This window comes from Coturnix japonica, chromosome 4 (assembly GCF_054131305.1).
Source record: "Coturnix japonica strain WE chromosome 4, WE-NBRP24, whole genome shotgun sequence".
NCBI lineage: Eukaryota > Metazoa > Chordata > Aves > Galliformes > Phasianidae > Coturnix > Coturnix japonica.
In genome coordinates this window covers 10,616,012-10,641,369 of record NC_140666.1, presented here as the reverse complement: position 1 = coordinate 10,641,369, position 25,358 = coordinate 10,616,012, and the positions used below count along the sequence as shown (strand labels likewise).

The following is a 25,358-nucleotide window of genomic DNA, read 5'->3' as shown; positions in this document are numbered from 1 at the left end:
GGTTGGGTTAAGAGCACAGAAGATGCTGTTGATTACTCAGATATTAATGAAGTGGCAGAAGATGAAAGCCGTAGGTATAAGCAGGCAATGGGCAGCCTGCAGCCGATTGGAAGACAAGGTAAATGGGATTGACATTACAGCTCTAGCTAGGTGAGCGTGTTTGTGGGCAATTGGCATTAGCAGTAGTTCTCTTGATGGGTGCTTTTGTCTCGCTCATTTTTTCAAGAAGTAAAATAAAAGCTTTTGTGAAACCATGTTCACAGGATAAAGGCACTGCTTGCTATCTTCCTGTTTTAAAGAATGAGTTCTTCATCAGGGTTAAACTGCATTCAGAAGAGAAACAAACATCCTTCTTATGGAATCTCCTATAGAGAATAGGAGATAGTTGCTTGTAATTCTTTAACCTGTGTTCTTAGGAAAGGAGTTATTAAGGCTGTCAGGTACTTCTCAGAGTTAGTGAAAGAGTGGAGGTCCTGGCCCCTTGCAGAGTAACATCAGTCTTAACTTCTCTCCTTTTTTGCCTCTGATTTCTTTTTCCAAGCGACTTTCTCTTGAAAGCACTTCAGTTTTTTTATTGGTGCCAGAGATCTGTGTAGCAGAAACACATTTTGAAACACGGGGCTATCTCTTTTAAGTTCTTATTTAAGTTTCCTTTAAGTGTCATAAGCTCCAATATTGCAAATCAGTGTGAAGGAAGCTGAACTGCTAAGAGTTTTATTTATGAAATGGGGATGGTCTTCCTTGCTAATGAAGAGGCACGGTCTTCTCAACAGATTGGGACAGATATGAAATAGTACAGATGGGAAGGTTGTCTTGCTCCCCTTTTAGTCAGCTTAATATACAGCCTTGTCTCCTAACTGGTTAGATGAAGATGAGGATGATTATGATGCTGACTGTGAAGACATTGATTCCAAGCTGATGCCGCCACCGCCACCACCTCCAGTACCTGGAAAGAAAGAAGATGAAAAGGATGCGGCTGCCACTGGTGAGTGAATACTTCCTTGTGGCAATGTGAGTGTCTGAAGGAAGCAAGCATTGCTGTACAGCAGTTTGTTCCGTGGGAAGGACCCACATCTCATCAAAATTCTACCTGCAGACTGCATCTGAAGGTGAGTCTTTGTCCTGATACAGTGTTATGGGACTGTCTGAGATGAGCTCCTGTATGAAAACCAGGGTAAAGTATGATATTTCTTATTAGTTAATGACTGCTAAAATACCAATGTTTACAATGAAACTGCTTTTTTAAATCCCATTCTCTCAGTTGCAGCTGGGAAATTCACCTGGAGCGCATGCAATAAAATGAAAGGTTAAGCAAGAATGGCACTCATGACATCTCCAGAAGCTTGGGTTTTGCATAACATGGTGTAAAAAGTAGATGTGAGATGTGGCATTGGAGACAGGGAGGAAATCTGTTTGTTTATAAGGCTCTTATTCTATCTTAGTATCTGAAGATGGGATTGGAATCATTTTGCCCTCCATCATTGCTCCTTCCTCTGCTGCCTCCAACAAGGTGGATTTCAGCAGCAGCTCTGATTCTGAGTCCGAGATGGGACCTCAAGAATCCAGGAAGGCAAACTCACACTTCCTCTTGCAGGAATTGTGCAGCGAGATGCTTCCAAGCTGTTGCCGAACGTTACGGAGCTCTTCCCGGAATTTCGACCAGGCAAGGTATTGTTACAATATGGCAAGGTAACAGAAACTGTTGTGTGAGCCTTTTAAGAATGAATTGTACTATATTAAGGGTATATTAAGTAAGTAATTGCATAGGTGGTCTTGCTCATCTCATTACTTTCTGGTTTAGTTCCTGCTGTTTCCAGACTGCAATGCTTTCCATGACATATGCAAGAGCCTCTTAAAAAGCCTTGTAGAAATGAGGGCATGAAGTAGTATCTGCTGTTCTCTGAGACTCTCTTTTCTAGCATTTCTGCTAAATATGAACTTCCCTTCATGCTGTTCTAAACTTCATCTGGACTTGCTCAAAAAATTGTAAAGTTTGTATCCTTTACTTAAGTCTTCAGGTATGGATCAGAGTTTGGAACAACAAAAAGCTGGTAGTAGGAATGATTTGAAATCTTCACTGTTAGCCCTCAACTCCTTGCTATTCTTCACTTTTTCCCTTTTTCAGAAAACAAATTGATTACAATACTCCTTAAAATTCTCCCAGACAGCAAATGCATTTATTGTGTTTAATGTATTAGTTATATATTTAAAAGCTGTCAAGAGGAGAGGAAATGTGAGAGGGGAGGGAAGGTAAAGATGAGCTTACAGATGTCAAACATATCGTTGTCTTCTGGGATAGTTTGGTTTTGAGAGTGCCTCCATCACAGGCTTTGTTTAAGAAGCTCAGGGTCTTGCATTTTTGTATGTCATATTTAATGAGTTAAATGGTCTCTGATAGAAATCCAGGTGAGTCTCTAACGCCAAAGTTAGATCTGCCTTCCTCCAAACCACTTGCTGCTCTCTTAGCTTATGCAAATCTGGTGTTTCCCGTGGCTTTTTTTGTTTTCATTAGGTGCTCAACTTTTGACATCAGAGACTGATTCAGTGTTGAACGGTATTTGTCTCTGGCTGCTTAAGAAAACTGTGCTTTATAGAAGACTTTTAGCTTTGTCTGTGTTGCTGATCACCATTGTCTCTTCATCAGTTTCCACATCTTTTGAAAGCTGTGAAGGTTGGAAATAAAGATAATAATTTTGAGGTGTTCATTATTGTTAATGCTTAATATCAACCTGATGGATCAGCAACTGTTTTTGAAGTAGTGCAATGAAATGGTTGGTGGTCAGGGGCTTGGGATTGTAGTACAAGCCAAGCCTCCAAATTTTAGAATGTTCTCCTTCATTGTTGCTTTTCAGGTTGGGTAGAGATGGCCAATCATTCCACAGTGCTTTCTTTCTATTTTAGGTGCTGCGTTTCCTCCGTCTCTTCGGCCCTGGAAAGAATATCCCATCAGTTTGGCGTAGTGCCCGAAGGAAGCGCAAGAAGAAACATCGGGAGCTGGCACAAGAAGTGCAGATACAGGAGGGTGAAGTTGTAGCTGAGAGCGGAGTGGAAGGAAAATCTCCCTGGGAATATGAGTTTGCTGCTCCTCCCCCTCCTGAGCAGTGCCTTTCAGATGATGAGGTGAGATATCTGAGACTTAGACAGAGTTGCCAGATAGCACTGAGGGTGGTAGTGGATTGGACAGCAACTTCTAGAGTAAAGAGCTTTTGCTCTGGAATCAAGCTGGAGTGTGGGGCTGGCTTGTATTCCAGTAATGCAGAAGCTGCTCCCCAAATACTAGTCAGTGACTTCAGGTGATTGTTTCTTACTGAGAAGGCTGCATCCATGGTATGGGATCAATAGGAGAGCTTATCCTCTTTATACCAAGAAATCTGTGCTCTTGGAAGTCTATTTGCAGAACGTTCTTAAGGCAGCTAGTAAGTATGGAAAAACATTTCTTAGATACACTTTGTCCTCCGAGGATGAGCTGGGCAACTTGGAAGGATAAACCTGTTACTGATATGTAGACTATTGGTATAACCATTCTGTAATTTGCTATGCTTTAGATTACTATGATGGCACCTGTGGAATCAAAATTTTCTCAGTCAGCTGGTGATACAGACAAGGTGACAGATACAAAGCCTAAAGTGGCAGAATGGCGCTACGGCCCAGCACAGCTCTGGTATGACATGCTGGGAATCCCAGAAGATGGCAGTGGATTTGATTATGGCTTCAAGCTGAAAGAGAAGACAGAGCCAGAGGTTAAAGGACAGGCAGAGGAGAAGGTGAGAGGGTAACTGGGAGTGTGTGTGGCTCTGGAGGAGGGCTGTGCAGCGTACAGTGTGAGACTTCTATTTTTTTCTCCTTTAGCTTGAAAGTGTAAAGTCAATGTCAGTATTCAAAAGACTATTATTTCCCTCCAGGATGCAGAGTCAGTGGATGAGAAGGACGATCTGCTAGCTGATGAGCACTTCCTTATGGTGACACAGCTCCAGTGGGAAGACGATGTTATATGGAATGGAGAAGATGTCAAACACAAGGGAACAAAAACACAGCGGGCAAGTTTGGCAGGCTGGCTGCCATCAAGCATGACTAGAAATGCCACTGCATACAATGCCCAGCAAGGTAAGTTGTGATCTGATGTGAACTGTAATTGAGCTGACTGCACACTTTCCTCTCAAATAAAGATTGTAAATCTTACTATGTTTCTTATATCTTGCCTTGTTTCTACGAGGAAAAAGAACTGGGAACATCACCTGTCTTTAGTGGGTGCTGGCATCAATTCTTTGCTGTTCAGCTCTTGGTACAAAATGCTGAGGGGCTCTGGAGACAGCTTTTTATTACAATTTCATGTTAGGACAGCTGTACCTGATCTGACCAACCTGGACTGTGTTGTTCCCATCAAAAGCTCCACTACATCCTAAACATGATGAGTCTGTTCATGTGTGTTACATCTTATACCTACCACAAGTATGAACTCAAGTGGCACACATTATGTGAGCATCTGTGAGTTGGTCTGCCCTGGTAGAACAACAAGGGATTGGGGCAGACACACTGCACAGAACAATTCCTTCATGTCTGCTTGGCCATCATTTTCAAGCTTGAGATCAGACAGGAAGCTTCTGGGAGCCAGACCAACTGTTTTGTTAGTGGTAATTGTCTGCACGGAGCCTCTCCCTTTCATAAGGACCACACAGAAATGCAGTTTGTGCATTGTTGTGCAACATACGCACAGCCAAACGTAAACCCGCGCTAATTCTGACTGGAAATCACCCTTTGTATATCACTAAGTGCTGATTTAAGAACAGAAATCTGCAATACCTCCCTAACTCAAATTCAAGCTAATGTTACTTTTGTTTTCCTTTTTTCTAGGGTTGAACCGTAGTGGCTCTTTGCTCAATCCACCCATTCCACTAGCACAGAAACCAGGTGTAGCAGGGGTCCTAGGTATGGCAAAGGGCAAAGAAAAGCAGACCCCTGAACAGCAAGGTAACAAGGATGTTAATATTCACCTAATGAGCAGGTGCACGTAGCATATGCTTCTCTGTACACTTGTGTTCTTTGTAATAGTGGGGTCCTCTTGGTGACAGGGTGTAGATGAAAGTGTTGTATGTTTACTTTAAAACCTGTTAAAGACCTGTTGTTTAATTCCTAGAGGTTCTCTGTGTGTTAGTGGAGCAAAATCTCCTCAAGTGTTGACTGCTTCCTCTTTGCTCCCAAGTTCAGTATTCTATTGCCTTTGAGAGTTCCTGTCTCAGAAGGCCCAGAAAGATTGGGGAAGTTGAGTAAAGATGATGTGAAGGATGAGCTCTAAAATGGATTTCTGCCAAGCTTGCTTATAAGAATTTCTGTCTTATGGTTGTTGCAGTTTCCCTGGATGAAGACAAGCCCTGGTATTCCATTTTCCCAATTGATAATGAAGAGTTAGTATATGGCCGGTGGGAAGACAATATCATCTGGGATGATCAGGCAATGGAGACCTATTTGGATCCCCCTGTCTTGACACTTGATCCAAATGATGAAAACATAATTCTAGGTATGTGGCATCCAGAAATTGGACTCAGATGGGAAAATGAAAGTGGAAATAGGAGCAAGGATTTATAATTGCAGTCTAATGGAAATAAACAATCTGACTTTTGGAAATAAATTGCAAGTGATCAAAAGCCTGACTGAAGGGCAGCAACACTGATATCAGTGTGGCAAGTACTTTCTGCTCCCAGGATAATAGCAATAATGGGACAGTAAACATCGATGCCCTCAGACTTAATTTCAGCGTAAGTGATCTGACTCATGGTGTGTTTTTGAACAAGCTGTCTTAATTTTACTTGTAGGCATGTTGGTTTGCAGTCAGGGGGGAGGGAAGTAAACCACAGACTATCCCATGCCATTCTCAGTATGGGTTGTAATTAAAGCCTGAAGAAGCAGATTCTGTAAGCCTCTTTCAGGCTATGGTAATACCATGTGGGAGCAAGGATTCTGCATAATACCCAACAGCATTTTCACTACTGCTACACACTTACTCAGTACTCCTGGAGTTTGATTTGAATGTATGCAATGCTTATACTGCTACAGGTTGGCAAGATTTTTGTCTGATTTGGACTCCTAAAATCATAACTTGTTCTCATATCTTTGTGTTGGAATATTCAAGCAGCCTTTTGTATGTTATATGGCTGGAGTCTGGATTGCATTTCCTTTCTCAGGGAAATGGGGGCAGTTAGAAGAATTTTTCTATGTGTTGGTTGGAGTGTTTTGCTCTTTGTCTTACCCTTGACAACCAGTGATAATTTCAGCTTTGTTAAAGTACAAAACAACAAAAAAATTCCGAACTTGGTACTCCTTTTATCTCGACCCTCAACTCTTTATAGAACAGCTTTGGCAGAACAGATGCTGTTTCTTATTAGCAAATTGTATTGAGCAATGGATACCCCATGTTTGTTGGATCTTCTCTGGAACATTATACACCTGACAAAAATCCACTGACTTGTACCACAGATGCCACCTCTGTGAGGACAGCGTCTTATGGTGTGGAAACTGGGGCTATGGAGAAAGTGGGAAGAGAAGCGTGGGAGGAGGATAATCACCTCAGAAACTGAACAGAGGGGCTAAAAAGACCAAGCTCCAGCTTAGCAGGCAGCTGTGATACTGAAAAGGGACGCTAGGAGGAGTATGTTTGCTTGTCTTTTTAGAAATTCCTGATGAAAAGGAAGAAATGACTTTGAATTCTCCGTCCAAGGAAAACAAGAAAGAATCTTCTTTAAAGAAGAGCCGAATACTGTTGGGAAAAACCGGTGTCATAAAGGAAGAACCACAGCAGGTTAGCATAAGCTTTAATGTTTTGCAGGTTGGGATTGAACTGAAAGGGGTGACTGATTTATGTGTTTATTTGATACCTGTCTCACTCTCTGTTTAATATTGAATTAGAACATGTCTCAGCCAGAGGTGAAGGATCCCTGGAACCTCTCCAATGATGAGTTTTACTACCCTAAACAGCAGGGACTTCGAGGGACATTTGGAGGCAACATCATCCAGGTAGTTACACTGCACTGCATATAGAGTGAAAGAGGGATTGTCTTTGTAATGAACTTCCTAGCTGAAAATAAGATTGAGAAGCACTTTTTGTCAAAGAGTAACCTGCATGGTGATAAGTGAGTTTGAATGCACTGGTATTACTACCAGCAGACCTAAAAGAATTACGTGGTTATCTTATGTAAGGATCAACCAAACTGGAGGATGATTTTGTGATGCTGTGTGTCATTATTTCTTAATAACTACTCTGTTCCCATGTTAGCACTCTATTCCTGCAGTGGAACTTCGCCAGCCGTTCTTTCCCACCCATATGGGTCCTATGAAGCTTCGACAATTTCATCGGCCTCCCCTGAAGAAATACTCTTTTGGTGCTCTGTCCCAACCAGGGCCGCATGCTGTGCAACCTCTACTGAAGCATATAAAAAAAAAAGCTAAGGTACAGCTGTTTTTCTCTGTGTATGATGTCTGCTGTGGCTCCATCTGCACAGCAGATCTATTTAAAAGTGCTGTTTTCCTAATGCTGTCTTTTCACTGTCACAGATGAGAGAGCAGGAGCGTCAGGCTTCTGGGGGGGGTGAAATGTTCTTCATGCGCACCCCGCAGGACCTGACTGGCAAGGATGGAGATCTCATTCTTGCTGAATACAGTGAGGAGAATGCTCCTTTAATGATGCAGGTTGGCATGGCAACGAAGATTAAAAATTACTACAAAAGGGTGAGTGTGTAAGCTTTGCTGTTGGGCAGTAATTTTCTTCTGCCTCTTGCTGAGCTCTAATTGTACTTTCACTGCATGTTGCAGAAACCTGGCAAAGATCCAGGAGCTCCAGACTGTAAATACGGAGAGACTGTTTATTGTCACACTTCTCCATTCCTGGGTTCTCTGCATCCAGGTCAGCTACTGCAGGTGAGAAAAACAGGCGCGCCAGATTCGGTTTCATTTTTGGTTTGAGTCTCTGTGTTTACAGCTAATAGTGCAGTTGTTGGCTTTATTTTTGTAATGACAGTTGTGTGGTTTTCAAAATGCTGTGGGAATGGTAGGGATTGCAGGAGGTGAATCCTGCCTACTTTGCTCTGTAATGGCATTAGAAGTTCTGCTGTTAGAGAAGTCTAAGTAGAAGGCCAAACCTGCTTGAATGCTGGGAAATCCAGCTAAGCCAGAGTTGGAGGGGATAGAAAACATGGATTTGCCATGATTCATGGTGTACGAGCAAAAACATGTGTTCTTTGTCTGCTGGGTGCCTCTCCTGTACTAGTCAGGTGATAATTCTGCTATGATGAGCCTTTCTGTGTTGTTAAGATACATGCAGTTGAGATGAGGAGACAAATTAAGAACGCTGTAAGGAATAACTGGTTACAAAAGCCGTGATAAATGTGAAAACAAATCATTTCCCTTTACAGCTAATGGCTGTTGCTGCAGCAATAATTCCACCACTGCACCACAGGAAAAAAAAGTAATAATAAGAAGTGCTGTGGTAGAAAATAATCTCAGAACTAATAATGCTTGTTGTTCAAGCCAAAGTTGTCCAAGCTATCATGGGTTAACCAGAACTTCTGGAAGCTCAGTCCAGTGCCTCGTTGCTGCTTGTTTAAGCTCTCTTACCTTCAAAGGCTGAACTCTGCTGCACTCTGCTTTTCCGATTAGGTTCTTGCAACCTTGTCTTCTAGGCAAAGCCTTCAGACTTTGCTTCTGTTGCCTTCTATTCCCGGGTTGCGAGGGTGTTATGGGCTCTTTTCCATGGCTATAGCATTCTTATGCCTATTTGTCCTTTCTTTAAAGTACCTCCCTAAAGGTAAAGCCAAAAAGTCCTTTGGTCTCATTCTGCATGTTTTAAGTTTTGTTATGCTTTTGTGCTTCATCCTTGGTTATTCTCTTAATTGTTACTACATGTACCATGATTAACAATGGCGTACTGTTAGAATGATTGGGGATTTGGGTTTGTTGAGATATTTTTCAGAGATTGTGCTAGGGAAAATTTAATCGGAATCTAACTTTCAAACTTTGATTTCTTCCTCTTGTCAGGCATTTGAAAACAACCTTTTCCGGGCCCCTATCTATTTACATAAGATGCCTGAGACAGATTTCCTGATTATCCGGACACGACAAGGCTATTATGTCCGAGAATTAGTGGATATTTTTGTAGTTGGCCAGGAGTGCCCACTTTACGAAGTACCCGGTCCAAACTCTAAACGAGCTAACACCCATATCAGAGATTTTCTGCAGGTATGTGATGATAAAGGTACTTCGGGGATCTGAGGGGGTCTATGGAGGAAGTAATTTTCTGCTCAAAGCGTGGACATTCCCAATTCAAGATGTGTATTTCCCACGTTGTTCTTGAAAGTGGCTGCACTTGAAGCAGATATGGGGCTTAAAAAACCTTACTGGGTAAACATAACAAGAAACAATGAGCTTTAAATAGGAAGTCCGGAGCAGTCACTGTAAAAATAACATTGCTTACACTATCCCTGCAGCTTTGTTGTGTTCTTTCTTTGGACTTTTGTAGGTTTTCATTTACCGCCTCTTCTGGAAAAGCAGAGACAGACCTCGGAGGATTCGCATGGAGGACATCAAGAAGGCCTTTCCCTCACACTCAGAGAGCAGCATCCGAAAGCGGCTAAAGCTCTGTGCTGATTTCAAACGCACAGGTACTTCAGGATTGTCCTACTTGCATACTGGCATTGCAGAGGGATGCCAAATCTTGAAATACAGTAAGAATTGTTGGCCTCTGATATCTGTAGGGTGCTACTCTGTATTTGATCCGTGCGTTTTTCAGGGATGGACTCCAACTGGTGGGTTTTAAAGCCGGATTTCAGGTTGCCAACAGAGGAAGAGATAAGAGCAATGGTGTCCCCAGAGCAGTGCTGTGCTTACTACAGCATGATTGCAGCTGAGCAGCGACTGAAGGTAAACCGTTCATTGTTGGCTTTAAGGCAAGTTACGGACAAATAGTTCTTTGAAGAACGAGTTTAGGAAACCCCTTCAGCCTAAAGCTATTTGTGCTCTGTAGTAGGCAAATCAGGCACCTGACAACTGGGCAGCTTGCTAAATGTTCTGCAGCGTAAGAAGGGAGATAAAAATATAATAGCTCTCAAAGAACTTACGCCTGGTATTTAGATGTTGAGCTAGCTGTGGTCAAAGGTAGCAAAGGGAGGTTGCCAACGAGTGTTTCTATTTCTGTCTGGACATCTACAGCATAAAGTAAGCAATGTGTGACAGGGCTGGACTGTAAGTGGGAGAAAATAGCGTGTGTAATGTTTTTCTGCAGGATGCAGGTTATGGGGAGAAATCCTTCTTTGCACCAGAAGAAGAGAATGAAGAGGATTTCCAAATGAAGATCGATGATGAGGTACTTGTCAGGGTGATGTAAGGAAGGGGTGCCATCCAGAAGGACATGGACTGGCTTGAAAAATGGGCCCATGTGAACCTAGTGAAGTTTAACAAGGTTGAGTGCAAGGGGGGTTGCAGTTGGGTTGGGGCAATCCCAGATATGAGTACAGTCTGGATTAAGAATTTGTGAGCAGCCCTGCTGAGGAGGACTTGGGAGTTCTGGTGGATGAAAAACTGCACATGAACCAGCAGTGTGCACTTGCAGCCTGGAAGGGTGACTGTATCCTGTGCTGCATCAGAAAAAGAGGGGTGGCCAGCAGGGCGAGGGAAGTGGTTTCTGCTCTGCTCTGCCTTGTGAGCCCCCATCTGGAATACTGTGTCCAGGTCTGGCACCACCAATGTGAGAAAGATGTGGAGCTGTTGGAGTGGGTCTGGAGGAGGGCCACAAAGATGTTCAGAGGGCTGGAGCAATTCTCTTACGAAAGAAGCTTGAGAGCTGAGCTTATGCAGCTTGGAGAAGAGAAGGCTGTAGGGAGACCTCACAGCAAGGGGGTTGGAATTGGGTGATCTTTAAGGTCCTTTTCAACTCAAGCTGTTCAATGATTGGAAGAACTGAAAATTGAAAAGCTTGGAATTCTGTGTGGTGGTAATGGGATTGTTATGGCATGTTTCTTTTCTTGCTGGCAGGTGCGCACAGCTCCATGGAACACCACACGAGCCTTCATTGCAGCTATGAAGGGCAAGTGCCTTCTAGAAGTGACTGGTGTAGCAGATCCTACTGGCTGTGGTGAAGGATTTTCTTATGTGAAGATTCCAAACAAACCAACTCAGCAAAAGGTATCATTCCCAGGGTTGGATTGAACAAGAAGCAGTAAGTGGGAAGCTGTGCGAGAGATAGGGAGTAAATATGGAGTATTGGTTGGAGAGAAAGCATCTGAAAATGGCCCCAGGGAAGATTTTTGTGTCGAGTTGTTCATAGGCCGTATCTTTCTCTGAACAGGATGATAAGGAACCTCAGCCTGTGAAAAAGACGGTAACGGGGACAGATGCTGATCTTCGTCGGCTCTCTCTCAAAAATGCCAAACAGCTTCTGCGTAAATTTGGAGTGCCTGAAGAGGAGGTGAGCCTGAACCTGTGGGAGATAAATACAGAGTTCTCTTTGGTGATGGTTTCAGCAGCAGGTGGTGGAAGGGGTGTACGCTTTTCTAGTCACTTGGTAAGAAAGTTGAAATCCACAATCAGCTACATTGGTTGCATGTCACTAAAGCCATTTCTATTCTGTCTTCCTCTTCTCAGATAAAAAAGCTGTCCCGATGGGAAGTAATTGATGTGGTACGCACCATGTCTACAGAGCAGGCTCGTTCAGGAGAAGGTCCTATGAGCAAATTTGCACGTGGCTCTCGGTTTTCTGTAGCAGAACATCAAGAGAGATACAAAGAGGAGTGTCAGCGCATTTTTGATTTGCAAAATAAGTGAGTTTCTTATCCAACATTTACAGCTGTGAACCCCACCCTGTCCCCACCTTTAAAGTCCAGAACTGTGAAAGCCTGGGGCTCTCTGATATGTAGTGGTGTAGCTGTTGATTCACCTGGTTGAGCCCACAAAATACAAAGAGGGCTTTGGTTGTTACTGTTAACTTAAGGGTTAGCTTTGCTGTTTTGCTGTCATAGACCTCTTGGAAAGTTAGAGTGAATATGGCTTGCCACATGATATAGCATGAGGAGTTTCACCGATCAGTTCACCAATCCATTTCCTTCACTTTCTTTCTTTTTTTCTTTCCCTTCTCTTTTCTTTTGCTGTAACTCAATTCAGTGGCAACAATTCTATGTCCTGTTCTTTAGGTCTGTCAGGCTTTTCATGCATTATTTCTTGCTGTAGCTCAAGAGCTGATAGGAGGGAGGGAATATAGTAGTGTTGATGATAGAGAAATTGAGTCGATGGAGAAGACAGGCTTGGAACAATTGGTAATTTGGACATTTAGATTACGGGACAACTGAGACAGGAATACAATGGGCTTATTTGCAGCATTGACTTTAAAACCTTTGTGTCCCTTTTACTTTCATATTTCTGAGAAGGTAACTGACATTCAAGGTGCCTCCTGTTTCAGGGTTCTGGAATCCACCGAGATCCTGTCAACAGACACAGACAGCAGTTCAGCTGAAGACAGTGACTTTGAAGAGATGGGAAAGAACATTGAGAATATGTTACAGAACAAGAAAACTAGTTCTCAGCTCTCTCGGGAAAGAGAAGAGCAGGAACGGAAGGAGTTGCAAAGGATGCTTTTGGGAGAAGACAGTGGGAATGACAAAGACAGGGGCAAAAAAGACAGGAGAGACAAAAAGGGGCTGTGTAAGTAACTGCAACAACCAGAATGAGACTAGTCCTGCCTTTAAGAGTGTGAAAGTATTGACAAATACCTTGGGCTTTTTCCTTCTCCTGGGCATTCATTGGCTGTATATGCGTTTAAGGAGTTGCCTTTGCCCAGTAGCTTTGGTTGTTGTCCTTCCCCCCTCACTATATATTTTTTTGTGTGTGATTTTTTCAAGATGAGTTCCTCAGTAGAAGGGTGTTCTTGCACCCAGTTGGATCTTGTGTGTATATACAACTATGTGTGTAAAACAGATACGGCCAGTATGTAGGCAGATCTTAGTCTGTTATGCTTATGGGCTGTAGTGGTGTGTAGTTTGTTAATTGGAGGTGAATGGGATAGTCAGTTGCCAGGCTTGGATTTCTTGTAGATCTGTGTACTGTTGTATGTTCTGACAGAGATCCTGACATTTCTGTAGCTGATAGGGAAAAGGTAATTTCTTTCATGGCAAATAAAACCCTCCTTTGTAACTTTAGCTTCAGGAGCCTCTGCCAGCTCCCACAAAGATGATGACACTGCCTCAGTAACCAGCCTTAACTCCTCTGCCACTGGCCGCCGCCTCAAGATCTATCGCACGTTTAGAGATGAGGATGGGAAGGAATATGTGAGGTGTGAGACAGTGCGGAAGCCCTCTGTCATCGATGCCTACTGCCGCATACGGACTACCAAGGATGAAGAGTTCATGTGAGAACAATGGGGTGTTTTTTTTTCCTTCCCTGTAGACTATTTCATAGTATCGTGAGTAGGAAGTATCACATAGATAGTTTGTATTTACAAAAAATATAATGCATTTTAGTTAAATTGGAAATACTGGCTTATTGCTATCGAAGGAAGGGCCTGATGGCTGCTTCAAAGGAGACTTTCCTTTAGTAGGGTTGAATCTCAGATGCTCCAGATGCTTGGGATATTGGAATAGGGAGTATAGATCTGGTAAGATCCAAGCATTTCTCTACTGGCTACAGAAGTTTGGAAAGCTGCAGTGAAACCATTCTTTCCTTTGTCTAGTTTGGTTTTATAGCACCTATCTGACTTCTCTGCATAGCAGACCCTTTTCCTTGGCTCCCATCAAAAAGCTCCCAAAGAGTCAAGGTATCACCAGTCATTTTTTCTGCACTTTCAATACGTGACATTCAAAATGCTGCATGGAGTGGCACTGGGCATTCTATTTCTTTGGCATTTAAAGTCATGCAGTTTTGGTTAAACTGCTTTGGTCCTCTAACCCATGAAATAATGCAGTTTTCTTTGTGAAGTGTTTGGAAATGGTGCTTGTGAAAGCTGCACGATACTCCAAGAAACCAATGATTGGAAACAAGTGAGTGCAGATGCCTGACACTGTAATTGCTCAGAGAAATGGTGGTTTTGTAGCTGCCCATTCAGAGGATATTAGGAGTTTTGTCCATTGTTTGTTTCTGAGGGAAAGGAATAGCGTTTAGTCATACAGTGTAATATAATGTGTAAAGGGATTGAATAATGATTTAATAAACAAAATGAACAGCTTATTTCATAACCTTAATGTTATTTATAGTATGTTTATGCTAGAAGACTGTTTAACTCAAGTTCAAAAATAACCTCAGTCGTGTTGGGAGCTAAAGAGCTTGGCCTTACATACTGTGACTTCTTCAGGTCTGTAGTAGAGGTTCAAATCCCAGGAAAGTGGTATTGACAGAAGAGCAGTGGGAACATTTTGATGTGAGTTTTTTCTCTTCTCTTCCTTCAGTCGCAAGTTTGCTCTGTTTGATGAACAGCACCGTGAGGAGATGCGCAAGGAGAGACGCAGAATCCAGGAGCAATTACGGAGATTAAAACGGAACCAAGAAAAAGAGAAACTCAAGGGCCCTCCAGAAAAGAAACCCAAAAAATTAAAGGAACGTCCAGATCTGAAAGTAAGCATATCCATACTTCAATCTTGGGGTACTGGAGAAGTGTTCTGTTCTTTGATGCACAAAAGGTCTGACTAAGGGATTTTAATGATCCTCTGCCTCTAGACTGGGACTCTGTGTGTGAATTCTGATCTGTCACCTTTCTGTTATCTTTGTAGCTAAAATGTGGAGCGTGTGGTGCAATTGGCCATATGAGGACTAACAAATTTTGCCCTCTTTACTACCAAACAAATGCTCCACCTTCTAATCCTGTTGCAATGACAGAAGAGCAGGAGGAAGAGCTGGAAAAAACAGTCATTCACAATGATAATGAAGAACTCATCAAAGTAGAAGGAACAAAAATTGTCCTTGGAAAGCAACTGATAGAGAGGTAAGGAAAGAAGTTGAATACTCATGTCCATACTAATCACAGGGATAAAATGACAGGGCTTTACACAAGCTGTTACTACTGCATTTTGATTGTGTCTGTCATTGACCATGGCCAGTACTAAGGGACAAATGGGCTTGGATCACAGGAGAAAGTTTTATGCTGTTCTGTTTTTAACTAGTGCGGATGAGGTTCGCAGGAAATCACTGGTCCTGAAGTTTCCTAAGCAGCAGCTTCCTCCAAAGAAGAAGAGGCGAGTAGGGACAACTGTTCACTGCGACTACCTGAATGTGAGTGAAGGCGTTACTGAGCTGATTGCATTGTCTGTTTCTGTTTGTACCAGCTGGACAGTTCCTTTACTTCTGCACATCCTCAGCATGCACCACAGACACAGAACATTAGTAAACTGAATTGGCTGTGGCTTCTGTAGATTCATACTTTGCATTTTAGAGCTGCCTTAACTTTTCTGCCTCTGTTTTCTGAAGCGTCCTCATAAATCCATCCACCGACGTCGAACAGATCCCATGGTGACGCTATCGTCCATCTTGGAGGGCATCATCAACGATATGAGGGATCTTCCTAATGTAAGTCTAAGCTAACAGACTAAAAAACTTCTTGAGCAACACAGTTAAAATGGATTATACATCAGAATTATGCAAGCCTTACTTCAGACAAATATGCCACCTCTCCCCCTGCACTGTCTGTGCTGCCTATGGGGAGTCCAAACCAGTACTCCTTGTTTTCATTCCTATTTTCTGCGTTGTTCCATTACAAGCATTGTTTGAGCAAACCATTGTCAGCATAGATTGTCTGGGTTGTTTACTTTGTGAGCCTTTTGAGCCTTGGGAAAGTGTTGTGGGTGGTGTTCTAGCACAGAAGGAATCATTTATTTGACTTACCTTCCTGTGTTAGTTGGAAAGATTTGGGAAATATCTTTTCCTCAGAACTTCTGTTGTGACATGCTGTTGTGACGCATGCTGATTTATCCTGCTGTGAAGGCAGCTGACAGAAGAATAGAAGGGACTTCAGTTTTGCATAAACAAAAATTTTATCTGAGAATCCTTCTCATGATGATATTAAAGAACATTTTGTAGAAGAAAAAATTGGCCACCATGGAGCTGAGCTTATCATGTTTTCCTTGATGCAATTAAAGAACCGATAGCTTAAAAACGTTCTACTTTGGTACCTATGGAGATTAAATTTGGATTGACAGTACTATTGCTATGTTAATAGCATTCCTTCTTCTCGCCCTCAGACGTATCCCTTTCACACGCCAGTAAATCCAAAGGTTGTCAAAGATTATTACAAGATTATTACTCGGCCTATGGATCTGCAGACCTTGCGTGAGAATGTTCGTAAGCGTCAATATCCTTCCCGGGAGGAGTTCAGAGAACACCTGGAGCTAATTGTTAAGAACAGTGCCACATACAATGGTAAGCTGTTAACAGCGCAGGGTAACTGCTGTTGCTAGTGCTTTGTGCTTCTATGATGGGTGGAGCTTTTGGAATTAATGGGAACTTCTTTTCCCAGTTACATGTTTTAGTGAAGCATACACGGAGACTTTCAAATAAGATCTATCAAATCTATCCAATGAGAACCATGCACACCTTTTGGAGCTACTGCCTTAGAACACGTGGCTCCTGGTAGAGTTTATTGTAATGATTTTACACGTTTTGCTTCTTAGTTGCAATAATTCTTTTCCTATTTGGAATGGTCAGAAAGGTTGCGTATTAAAAATAACAAGCATAGATTCTGAAGCAGGTAATGCAGCTATTAGGAAAAAGTGCCTTTTCACTTAGTAACTGTATGTTAACTGTACTCTGACTGCTGACAGAAAAATCTTTGTCCAAAAAGCACTCGTTTGGCAGCTAAGTATTTTCCAGCTGCATTGAATCTCTCTCTGAGCTGTGCAGTGGTCAGGGTGATACGGATGTGCTTGTTTTGTGCCTTTGTTGCTTCCTTTCTTATTTTGACAGCTTACTCCTCATTTTATCTTAATTAAAGAGCTGGGTTTTATTCATAGCTCTGTTGCAAATAATTGTTTTTGTGTATCGTGAAATTATTTAGAGCAGTGGGTTTGATTTTCAGAGTTATCTCACTGTTCTTACTGTGTGTTTGCAGGGCCAAAGCACTCGCTGACGCAGATATCTCAGTCCATGCTGGATCTGTGTGACGAAAAGCTGAAGGAGGTGGGTCTTGTGAATGAGCTGGGATCAGAATGGAGGGGGAGGGATGGCTGTGGGTGCTTGAGGATAGAGGTCATGGCTATGTAAAACACAAGGCTTCACTAAGGAGAGAAGAATAAGGGAACTTTCTGAGTTTTTGTAAGGAGTATTTGAATTTTTACAATTTTCTACAGTTCACAATGGAACCTCTCTCAAAAAATAGATGCCTGTTTGTTACTTTAGTTACTTTGTCTTGTGTGTGTGCTTTTATCTGGGTTATTTCTCTCTCTTAATTACAAGATTCTTCATAAAGAAAAAAAGGAATGGGACTTTCTTTGGTACAGAGTATCCTGATAATAACAGTTATTAGTCTATGGTCAGCCACTGAGTTTCTTTACTTTTGTTGCAGAAAGAAGATAAACTGGCTCGATTAGAAAAAGCAATCAATCCCCTCCTGGATGATGATGATCAAGTGGCCTTTTCCTTCATTTTGGATAACATTGTCACTCAAAAGATGATGGCGGTTCCAGATGTACGTAGTGTGTGTGTGCATGAGCACGATGTGCCAAACATGCAGATTGTATTCCAGTGGCTGTGTATCACAGGGTAATATACGTCTTGTGGCTGTTAAAGCCTGTGGAAAGAAAAAAAGTGTAGTGTCAGGGTACTGGCTTGTGTTTTTCTGATTGGCAGATGCTTCTGTAGTGACCCCTTTCACTGGAGCATTGGTCCAGAAGTGTAGACTCTGCTCCTGTCTTTATTCTGCTGCTCTTAATCCTTAATGATGCTAATGTCTTCCTCTCTTTGGTAGAAAATTGTTGGTCTTCATTAAGGATTTTCACTGTAAAACATATTTTTCTCCTACTGATTATAGTGCTTGCTTTTGGAGATCTCAGAGATGCAGTTTACAGGTGCAAACCAAACTCAATCTTGTTTCTCTCTGATGAACTTCAGGTAGTATTGTACTGAAACCCTTAAGCTTAACCAATAAAACGGGCTACCTGTGTCTGAAAGTGTAAGAAACAGGAGCATGTACTGGTCAGACTCATGACCCCTTTAAAACTTTGTTGATCCCATTATTATTAGTATTATTATTATTTTACCATTTCTGGTGTTTAGAAAAACATTGTAGAGTATTTCTATGCCTTCACACCACACAGAGCTGTAAAATCAATGTGTTATAGTAGCCCCACTATGAGATTAGACCTAAGTTTACTGTACTTGTAGTGATTGTTCTTGCTGGGCACTGCAGTTGTATCTGTTTTCTTTCTTTCAGTCTTGGCCATTTCATCACCCAGTTAATAAGAAGTTTGTTCCTGATTATTACAAGGTCATCACTAATCCAATGGATCTTGAGACGATCTGCAAGGTTTGTAACCTGATCTGAACAACCACTTGAGGAGTGTTCAGACTTGGTTACTCAATGGGTAACAATCTCTTGCAGAATATCTCCAAACACAAATACCAGAACAGGGAGACTTTCCTGGATGATGTTAACCTCATCCTTGCTAACAGCATTAAGTACAACGGTAGGTGGTGAAAATAAGGCTTCAGTCTTCTTATGTCCTTAATTGAATACAACTGGGCAACTGTTCTGCTATGAAGGCTAAACTCAATTGTTGCTTTGTTTTCTCGCTGAGAAAGCAGATGTTTGAAAAGTGATATTTTCATTATCACATGGTGCCTTATTTACTGTTTGTAACACTTCACATCCCTGTTGTATTGAATTATTTCTGGGAGTTTACTTGAGTCTGATGGGATACAACATTTTATCTTCCAGATAATGATGCTGGAATAAACTGGTCACCCATTGTTAGCTGAGTGTGAACCCCACTTTGTTTCTCCTTAGATCAGAAAGCGGTGGGATTTAGGGGCCTGTCTCATAAGAGCTGTGTAACCAAATCCAGTCTTTCTGTCTCAGCAGCTGATAGTGAACAAATGCAAGAATGTATAAAGAGATTTGTTTATTTCTACAGGGCCAGACAGTCAGTACACAAAAACAGCCCAGGAGATCGTAAACATCTGTTATCAAACTCTAGCTGAGGTATGTAAACAAGTCTATTGCAATGTTTTTCTATGTTTTGAGTTTTCTGTTCTGCAACCTTAGCAAGCTTCTTTGTTCTTAGTACGATGAGCACCTGACTCAACTTGAGAGAGACATCTCAACTGCTAAGGAAGCAGCACTAGAGGAGGCAGATCTGGAAAGTCTTGATCCTATGACCCCAGGTCCCTACACTCCACAGGTAATTGTCCAAGCAAGGTTTTCAGTGTTTTTAAGTTTCAGACTCCTGAATATTTGATCTAAAGGTGCCTCTTTCTTACTGTTCTCAATCTGTCTTCAGTTTATCTTTTAGTAGGCTGTCTTGCTGGATGTTGTGCTTACAGCTGTTTTTAAGGATAAGCATTAGAAGCAGTTATGCTGCTTTAGAGGAAGAGACGCCTGAGACAAAGAAGGCAATTTACCCAGCAACGTGCAAATGTGATTTTAAAATGAGCAATGTGTTGTCAGGTACAACTGAATGTCGGTTGCAAATTCAAAACCTGTAAATAGTGCAGTTAGAAACCCTAAGGCAAGCAGTGAAAAGGTAAGGAGAACGCAAGGAAAGATGTCAGTACTGTAGCTGGAGACGAAGCCAGAAAAACTGTTCTGTTAGGCTATTGTCGAAGGGGCTGATGTGAGCCAAGAGTGCCTGCTATGGTCAGCAGGCTGTACTTGCTGCATTCTCTGAGATTTCATTTTTCTGCTTTGCTTCTGATGGAAATACCACTTTTGACTCTTCATGACTGTTGTATTAGCAAACAGCGGCATGTGTCAGTTATTCTGTACAGACCCAGAGCGAATGATGAGAATCTAAATGTTGCATGCTCAGTGTGGGAAGACAGAGCAAAGCTTTCTTTGCAGTTGTTCTTCCCAACTGCAGATGACTAATTTTTCTATTCTGTGCATGTCTGGTGTGATTTCATCTGGAAAGTTGTATTTAGCTGTAGTTAAATCAGAGCAGAAAAGAGGGTCTTGATGTTCAAGAACAATTTGTGCATCTGCTAAGATTATTTTTAAGAAGAAAAACAAGTTTTAAATTTGGGCAATGCATAAATAAAGATGATAGGGCTGGAGCCAGGGTAGCAAATATTTTGAGGGGAATATTTAATGTACTTTAACATTTCAAACATGATTAGATGGAATCAAGGACTATCCCAGTACTTCAGAGAAAGAAGGGCGAAAATATCATTCTTTTCCTATCTGCTGGTTTCTTTCTCAAGGACAGTGTTATCTATTCTGATATATATATATTTTTTCAAGTTGATGGAAGAAATGAGGCCTGAGCAGTGAAAATCGCTTATTAGTTGTCTGCTCTTCCTCTCTGTTTGCTGGAGGAAGCTCCTCCCCCAACCTTGTCATCTGATGGCCACCCTTCCCCTGTGCTTCTCTGCTGAAGGTGCACTCCCACTTCCTACGCTCTCAAACTTGTCACAGATGGCAGGTCTGCTGATGGTTGCTTGGCTTTAGTTCAGATGCAGTCATGGTGACTCATACTTATCTCCCCATATGTGTCTTCAGGAATTGGACTCCAGAATGTAAAAAGCAAATGCAGCAAGTAGAGAGCTGTCTATAGGTTATATGTCTGTTTAAATTCTTAGGGAGCCTGTTTTGCCCAATTTAAGTGGTATTGCTTCTGCTCTTAACACTTCTAGGCACATCATGATATTAAAACTGTTATAACGGTGTTTCACAAAATCCTAACCTAGTAGTTCCTCATTAGCTCCTCAAAAGCTATTTAAATACAAACTAGAGGCTTTTAGAACACTTTATCCAAACCTCCATTTATCTCTCTTGTGTTAGTTTTGGGGACTCTTGAGACAGTGATTGACATCGAATTGATTGAAAGGTAAAGCTTGACGGTTTCATATGTGATAAAATAGTTTTCTTCCACTTCAATAGCAGTGTCAGTGGTTATACCACTTCCATTGTAGATACATGGAAAGGGCCATACCAACTCAAACCAGGGGCTGATGTAACTGAGTCTTCTGACTGGCAGGGACCAGGAGTAAATGGATGCCAGCATATAGTGATGCTTACAGTGAAGTCTCAGGCAATTAGCAGCCCAGGGACCTTCAGCTGGAGCTGCACACGGACTATTGCCTGATGAGCTGCAGAGAGGCCTGTTCTCTATAGATCTGTCTAATCCTCTTGGAGTCCATTTATAGTTTTGGCCTCTGCAGAATTGTGCTGTGTAGTTCTGCCTATTTTGTAAACCTCAAACCTGAAGTTGTGAGCCACTGTTTTACCATGTTAATTCTTTGAAGAATTAATCCTTATTTTGATGAGCCTGTGTTTAATAATATAAACACTGTGCCCAAGAAATTTTGCTTTTTAGTTCTAAAATCTCAGCCTCACCTCTTGTGTCTTGTGTCAGTTCAGTGTGTGAGAACGTTACATCTCCTGTTTCTGCATACAGTTTGGCCATCTGATTTGTGTTATACCAACGCTTCCCTCCGTGTGCCAGTTGGTGCTTCAGTCTGTCAATGTGAGAGCAGTTTGTCTGCTATGGACACAAAGAAGCAAGGAACTCTGGTCAGAATCCTCCATCTTCTCATGTGGGTTGAGAGATGGGTTGTGTAAGCAAATCACCAAAAGGAGGTAATCCCTTGGCAGGAAACAGGTAACAAAGATCAGCAGGTTTCCCAGGCAGAGAAGGGAACACATTTCAAAGGCTGTCCAATTTGCTCTGATGGAAGAAGAAAAACATGAAGAGAACTGGGAATTTCGGTACTGCAAATCAAAGAGTAGAGAATCAAAAGCTGCAAAAGACTTTGCCTAAGGGCAAATGTTTATTTGCTTCACTGCTTCTGAGAGTAGAAACCTGGTGACTCAAGCTGCAGTCTGCTAATACGCAATCTCTTGCAGGTTCCGAATAGGGACATGGTGAAGTGTACTCTACAGTTTTGAAGGATGATAATTAACTTATTGTGCTTGCATGCAGTGATGATTAGAAGCTGTACGAACGCCTAGGAAGAGATGGCTGCCACTGTGGATACAGTGCAATTGTAAAAGAAAGAAAAATCCACAAAACCGCTGACACCTTAGAGCTGTTAAATCGTTATTAATGAACTGGTTACAGTAACCATGGATATTTTTCTTAGTCTTTAGTCTGTATTAAACAGCAACAATAAAAATGTGTTAGAGGAGAAGAGCTAGCAGAAGGAGATAAAGTAATAGGAGCATGAAAAGAAATACTCAGGAGGAGGAAGAAGGTGAGGAGAGCCACAGGTTTGAAGCTGGTACCAGAAAGACTACGGGGAACTATTGAACAATCCAGACCAACAGAGGCTGAATACAAATGATTCCATTTGTTGGTTTGGCTGTCTGTGGCTTTGGGAATGCCTTCTTCTAGATTTGTGTAAGTCTTCAGGTTTTCTGTAGACTTCCAGTTTATGGCCTTTGGGACAAAATCTGCATGTTCTCTCTGCTTTGTACTCATGGTGACTGGGAGATGAATGGGAGAGGAGGGCAGGACAAGACTTGATGGAAGCTGTGTCTGCTTTGAAAACATCCTGTGAAAACATTCAGTTTTTTAGATCTGGTGATGTTTTCCATAAATGTCTCAGTAAACAAAAGGTAAACAAAGAACTCTGGCACTTTTAAGGCTGGAGATTTCCTTTTCATAGATGACCATATTCAAGTAAAGGTATGTGGAGACTGTGTGCTCCCTGATCGTAGGATAAAGAGAAATGATCTTTGCTCTTATTGTTATTTTAAACTGTTTCTCCTCCCTCCTCTCGTTTCCCTGCCCACCACTGTGGTCGGGATGTCTGTCATGCCTTTGGCTCACACCCAGTAGTGCCTTCCTCAATGGTATTGCTATTTGTGTTCCCCATTCAGATGCGCCAGGGGCGAGGTAGGCTGGGCGAGGAAGACTCTGATGTAGATATTGAAGGGTTTGATGAGGATGATGATGGGAAACCTAAGACTCCAGCCCCAGTGAGTATATTTACAGAAATCCCAGCCACGATCTGAATGTTAACTTGCATCCTTGTGGTAGAGTTCTCCATCGTAAGGGTTGTCTGCTGCATCCGGCACCTTGAAGGATGGCAGTTTTGATAACAAAGCTAGACATTTAAATGTAGCTTTAAATATCAGCATTGTGCGGCGAGAGAACAATTCTGAGCGAGCCGTGTTCTGAATGATATTCATGTGCTGGAAATGGCAATGGGTTCTGTGATGTTTGATCTCAGCGTCCCTATTCTGTACGCCCTAGGAAGTTGAAGATGCAGACGGTGACCTTGCTGATGAAGAAGAAGGATCAACCCAGCAGCCCCAGGCCAGTGTCCTCTATGAAGATCTGCTCATGTCGGATGGAGAGGATGATGATGATGGGAGTGATGAAGAAGGCGATAATCCTTTCTCATGTATGTTTCTCTTTTTATATAAAAAGGTTGAATAGAACTGAAAGGCAAGATGGAAAACAAAATTGGGTGGAGTTTAGAGAAAGCAAGATGTTTACTTTGTTACAAAGTACTGTGGACAGTGTTACTGAGTTCTGGGAAAGGAGTCCAAAGGTTTTTCTGTTTTTTTCCCCTGTTCCACTATGGAGGTTGTCATGCTTCAAAACATGTGTTAGTTTTTGGAGATAGCTTCTGTAACTTATGAAGGGGCAATGGTGGAAAGTTATTCAGGGTTGACAAATAAGGCCTTTCGAGTAGTAGGAGTGATAAGGTTGTTTGTGAACATCAGAACTGGGTATTCAGTCAGTGGTATGACCTCCCAGGTATCATTTATAGTGTGTTTTCCACATACTGCTTTGTATATGTCACTTAAGTCAGTGTCATATCCTTTAAAGAAAGTCCTGTGTGTGTACCTGACAGAACAAAACAGCTGATTTATGATCAAATGTTGGCTTATTACACAGCTATCCAGCTCAGTGAGAGTGGTAGCGATTCAGATGTGGAGACCAATGCAGTGAGACCTAAACAGCCTCACGTTCTTCAAGAGAACACACGGATGGGCATGGACAATGAAGAGAGCATGATGTCTTATGAGGGCGACGGTGGGGAGACATCTCAGGTTATGGAGGACAGTAATATCAGGTAAGGTATCCTTGTAAGTTAAATTAATTTCCCTTTGCATAGTGGTTTCTGAAGGCAATACAAATACAGCTTGTAATAGATCATCTCAGAAATGAAGCTGACTTTGAAGTTAAAGATGATTTGGCTGATTAACTTGAAACGTGGGTACTCAGTACTGCTACTGTCTGCCTAAACAAGTTGTACAGGCAAATTCTGCCCAAGCAGAGGTGATGAAAACCTCCCTGTAAGAGGGGCTGTGCTGGGTGGGGTGAATGGTCTGCCCAGCCCAGTGCCTCAGCAACTGGCTGTGTGGATGGGCTGTGCTCTGATGGTGGTTGTTGCACCGTCTGCCTTTCTATCTGCAGTGAAGGAGGCAGATAGAAGCAATCAGTTGCTTTTCCTGCCCTGAGTACATCCAGGACAGAGCAAAGGTGCTGGCAGTGTGTTGGTTCAGGAGAGCTGGGTTTTTGCTTTACACAGCTGACAGCATGGAAGCGCACAGTGGTTCCGAGTTGTTCCTCAAGGATCTCAAGGACCTTTTACAGGAGCTCACTGTGACAGAATATGAGCATACTTGTTTGTTTTTCCTAGTTACGGCAGCTACGAAGAGCCAGACCCGAAGTCCAACACAAGGGATACGAGCTTCAGCAGCATCGGGGGGTATGAGATCTCCGAGGAGGAGGAAGAAGAAGAAGAGCAGCGTTGTGGACCGAGCGTGTTGAGCCAGGTGCACCTGTCTGAGGACGAGGAGGACAGCGAGGATTTCCACTCCATTGCAGGGGACAGTGACCTGGACTCGGATGAATGACCTCCTGAGCGCTCCTTGTCCCTGCACTGACTGCTGCATGAGCTGCTCTCAGCTCTGTGCTTTCTGATGGCCCACATGGATCCGAGGAGCAGCGCTGGTGCTGCGTTAACACTGTGCTAACGAGGAGCAGCCTGCTCATACAGCGTTGCATATGATGTGAATATTGTTTGAATCAGCTGTAAAACACGAGACTGAGGGCACGGTGCGCAGTGGGGGGGTGGCCTTTATTGTCTCTGGAATCCCACTGAAGACTGTTAGTTCTTCATTTTAACAGATGTCAAATCGTTTCTGTTGGATCCGTCTGGGGAAGAGGAAGGCTGCTCGGAATAAAGCACCGTGCGCTTTGTATGATAGCTCAGAGAGCGGTTCTTTATGG

The 25,358-nt window shown here is 42.4% G+C and overlaps 1 protein-coding gene across 1 annotated transcript in view; it reads left to right on the top strand.

The window, feature by feature from the left end:
- The window catches only part of TAF1 (TATA-box binding protein associated factor 1), a 38,643-nt gene extending 13,308 nt beyond the window's left edge, over positions 1-25,335 (top strand). Inside the window, 38 exon segments of the mRNA XM_085546028.1 lie at positions 2-118; positions 866-985; positions 1,443-1,559; positions 1,562-1,668; positions 2,902-3,120; positions 3,546-3,764; positions 3,903-4,104; positions 4,852-4,968; positions 5,348-5,515; positions 6,666-6,793; positions 6,901-7,008; positions 7,268-7,441; positions 7,546-7,719; positions 7,804-7,908; positions 9,025-9,225; positions 9,506-9,647; positions 9,776-9,906; positions 10,268-10,348; positions 11,017-11,166; positions 11,330-11,449; positions 11,626-11,801; positions 12,437-12,678; positions 13,174-13,381; positions 14,415-14,580; positions 14,736-14,947; positions 15,126-15,234; positions 15,430-15,528; positions 16,200-16,377; positions 17,066-17,133; positions 17,519-17,641; positions 18,386-18,478; positions 18,554-18,638; positions 19,086-19,153; positions 19,236-19,352; positions 22,991-23,089; positions 23,367-23,517; positions 24,018-24,195; positions 24,766-25,335. Coding sequence (XP_085402154.1) covers positions 2-118; positions 866-985; positions 1,443-1,559; positions 1,562-1,668; positions 2,902-3,120; positions 3,546-3,764; positions 3,903-4,104; positions 4,852-4,968; positions 5,348-5,515; positions 6,666-6,793; positions 6,901-7,008; positions 7,268-7,441; positions 7,546-7,719; positions 7,804-7,908; positions 9,025-9,225; positions 9,506-9,647; positions 9,776-9,906; positions 10,268-10,348; positions 11,017-11,166; positions 11,330-11,449; positions 11,626-11,801; positions 12,437-12,678; positions 13,174-13,381; positions 14,415-14,580; positions 14,736-14,947; positions 15,126-15,234; positions 15,430-15,528; positions 16,200-16,377; positions 17,066-17,133; positions 17,519-17,641; positions 18,386-18,478; positions 18,554-18,638; positions 19,086-19,153; positions 19,236-19,352; positions 22,991-23,089; positions 23,367-23,517; positions 24,018-24,195; positions 24,766-24,982 — 5,489 coding nt within the window. The 3' untranslated portion in view covers positions 24,983-25,335.
- The last annotated feature ends 23 nt before the right edge of the window (positions 25,336-25,358 follow it).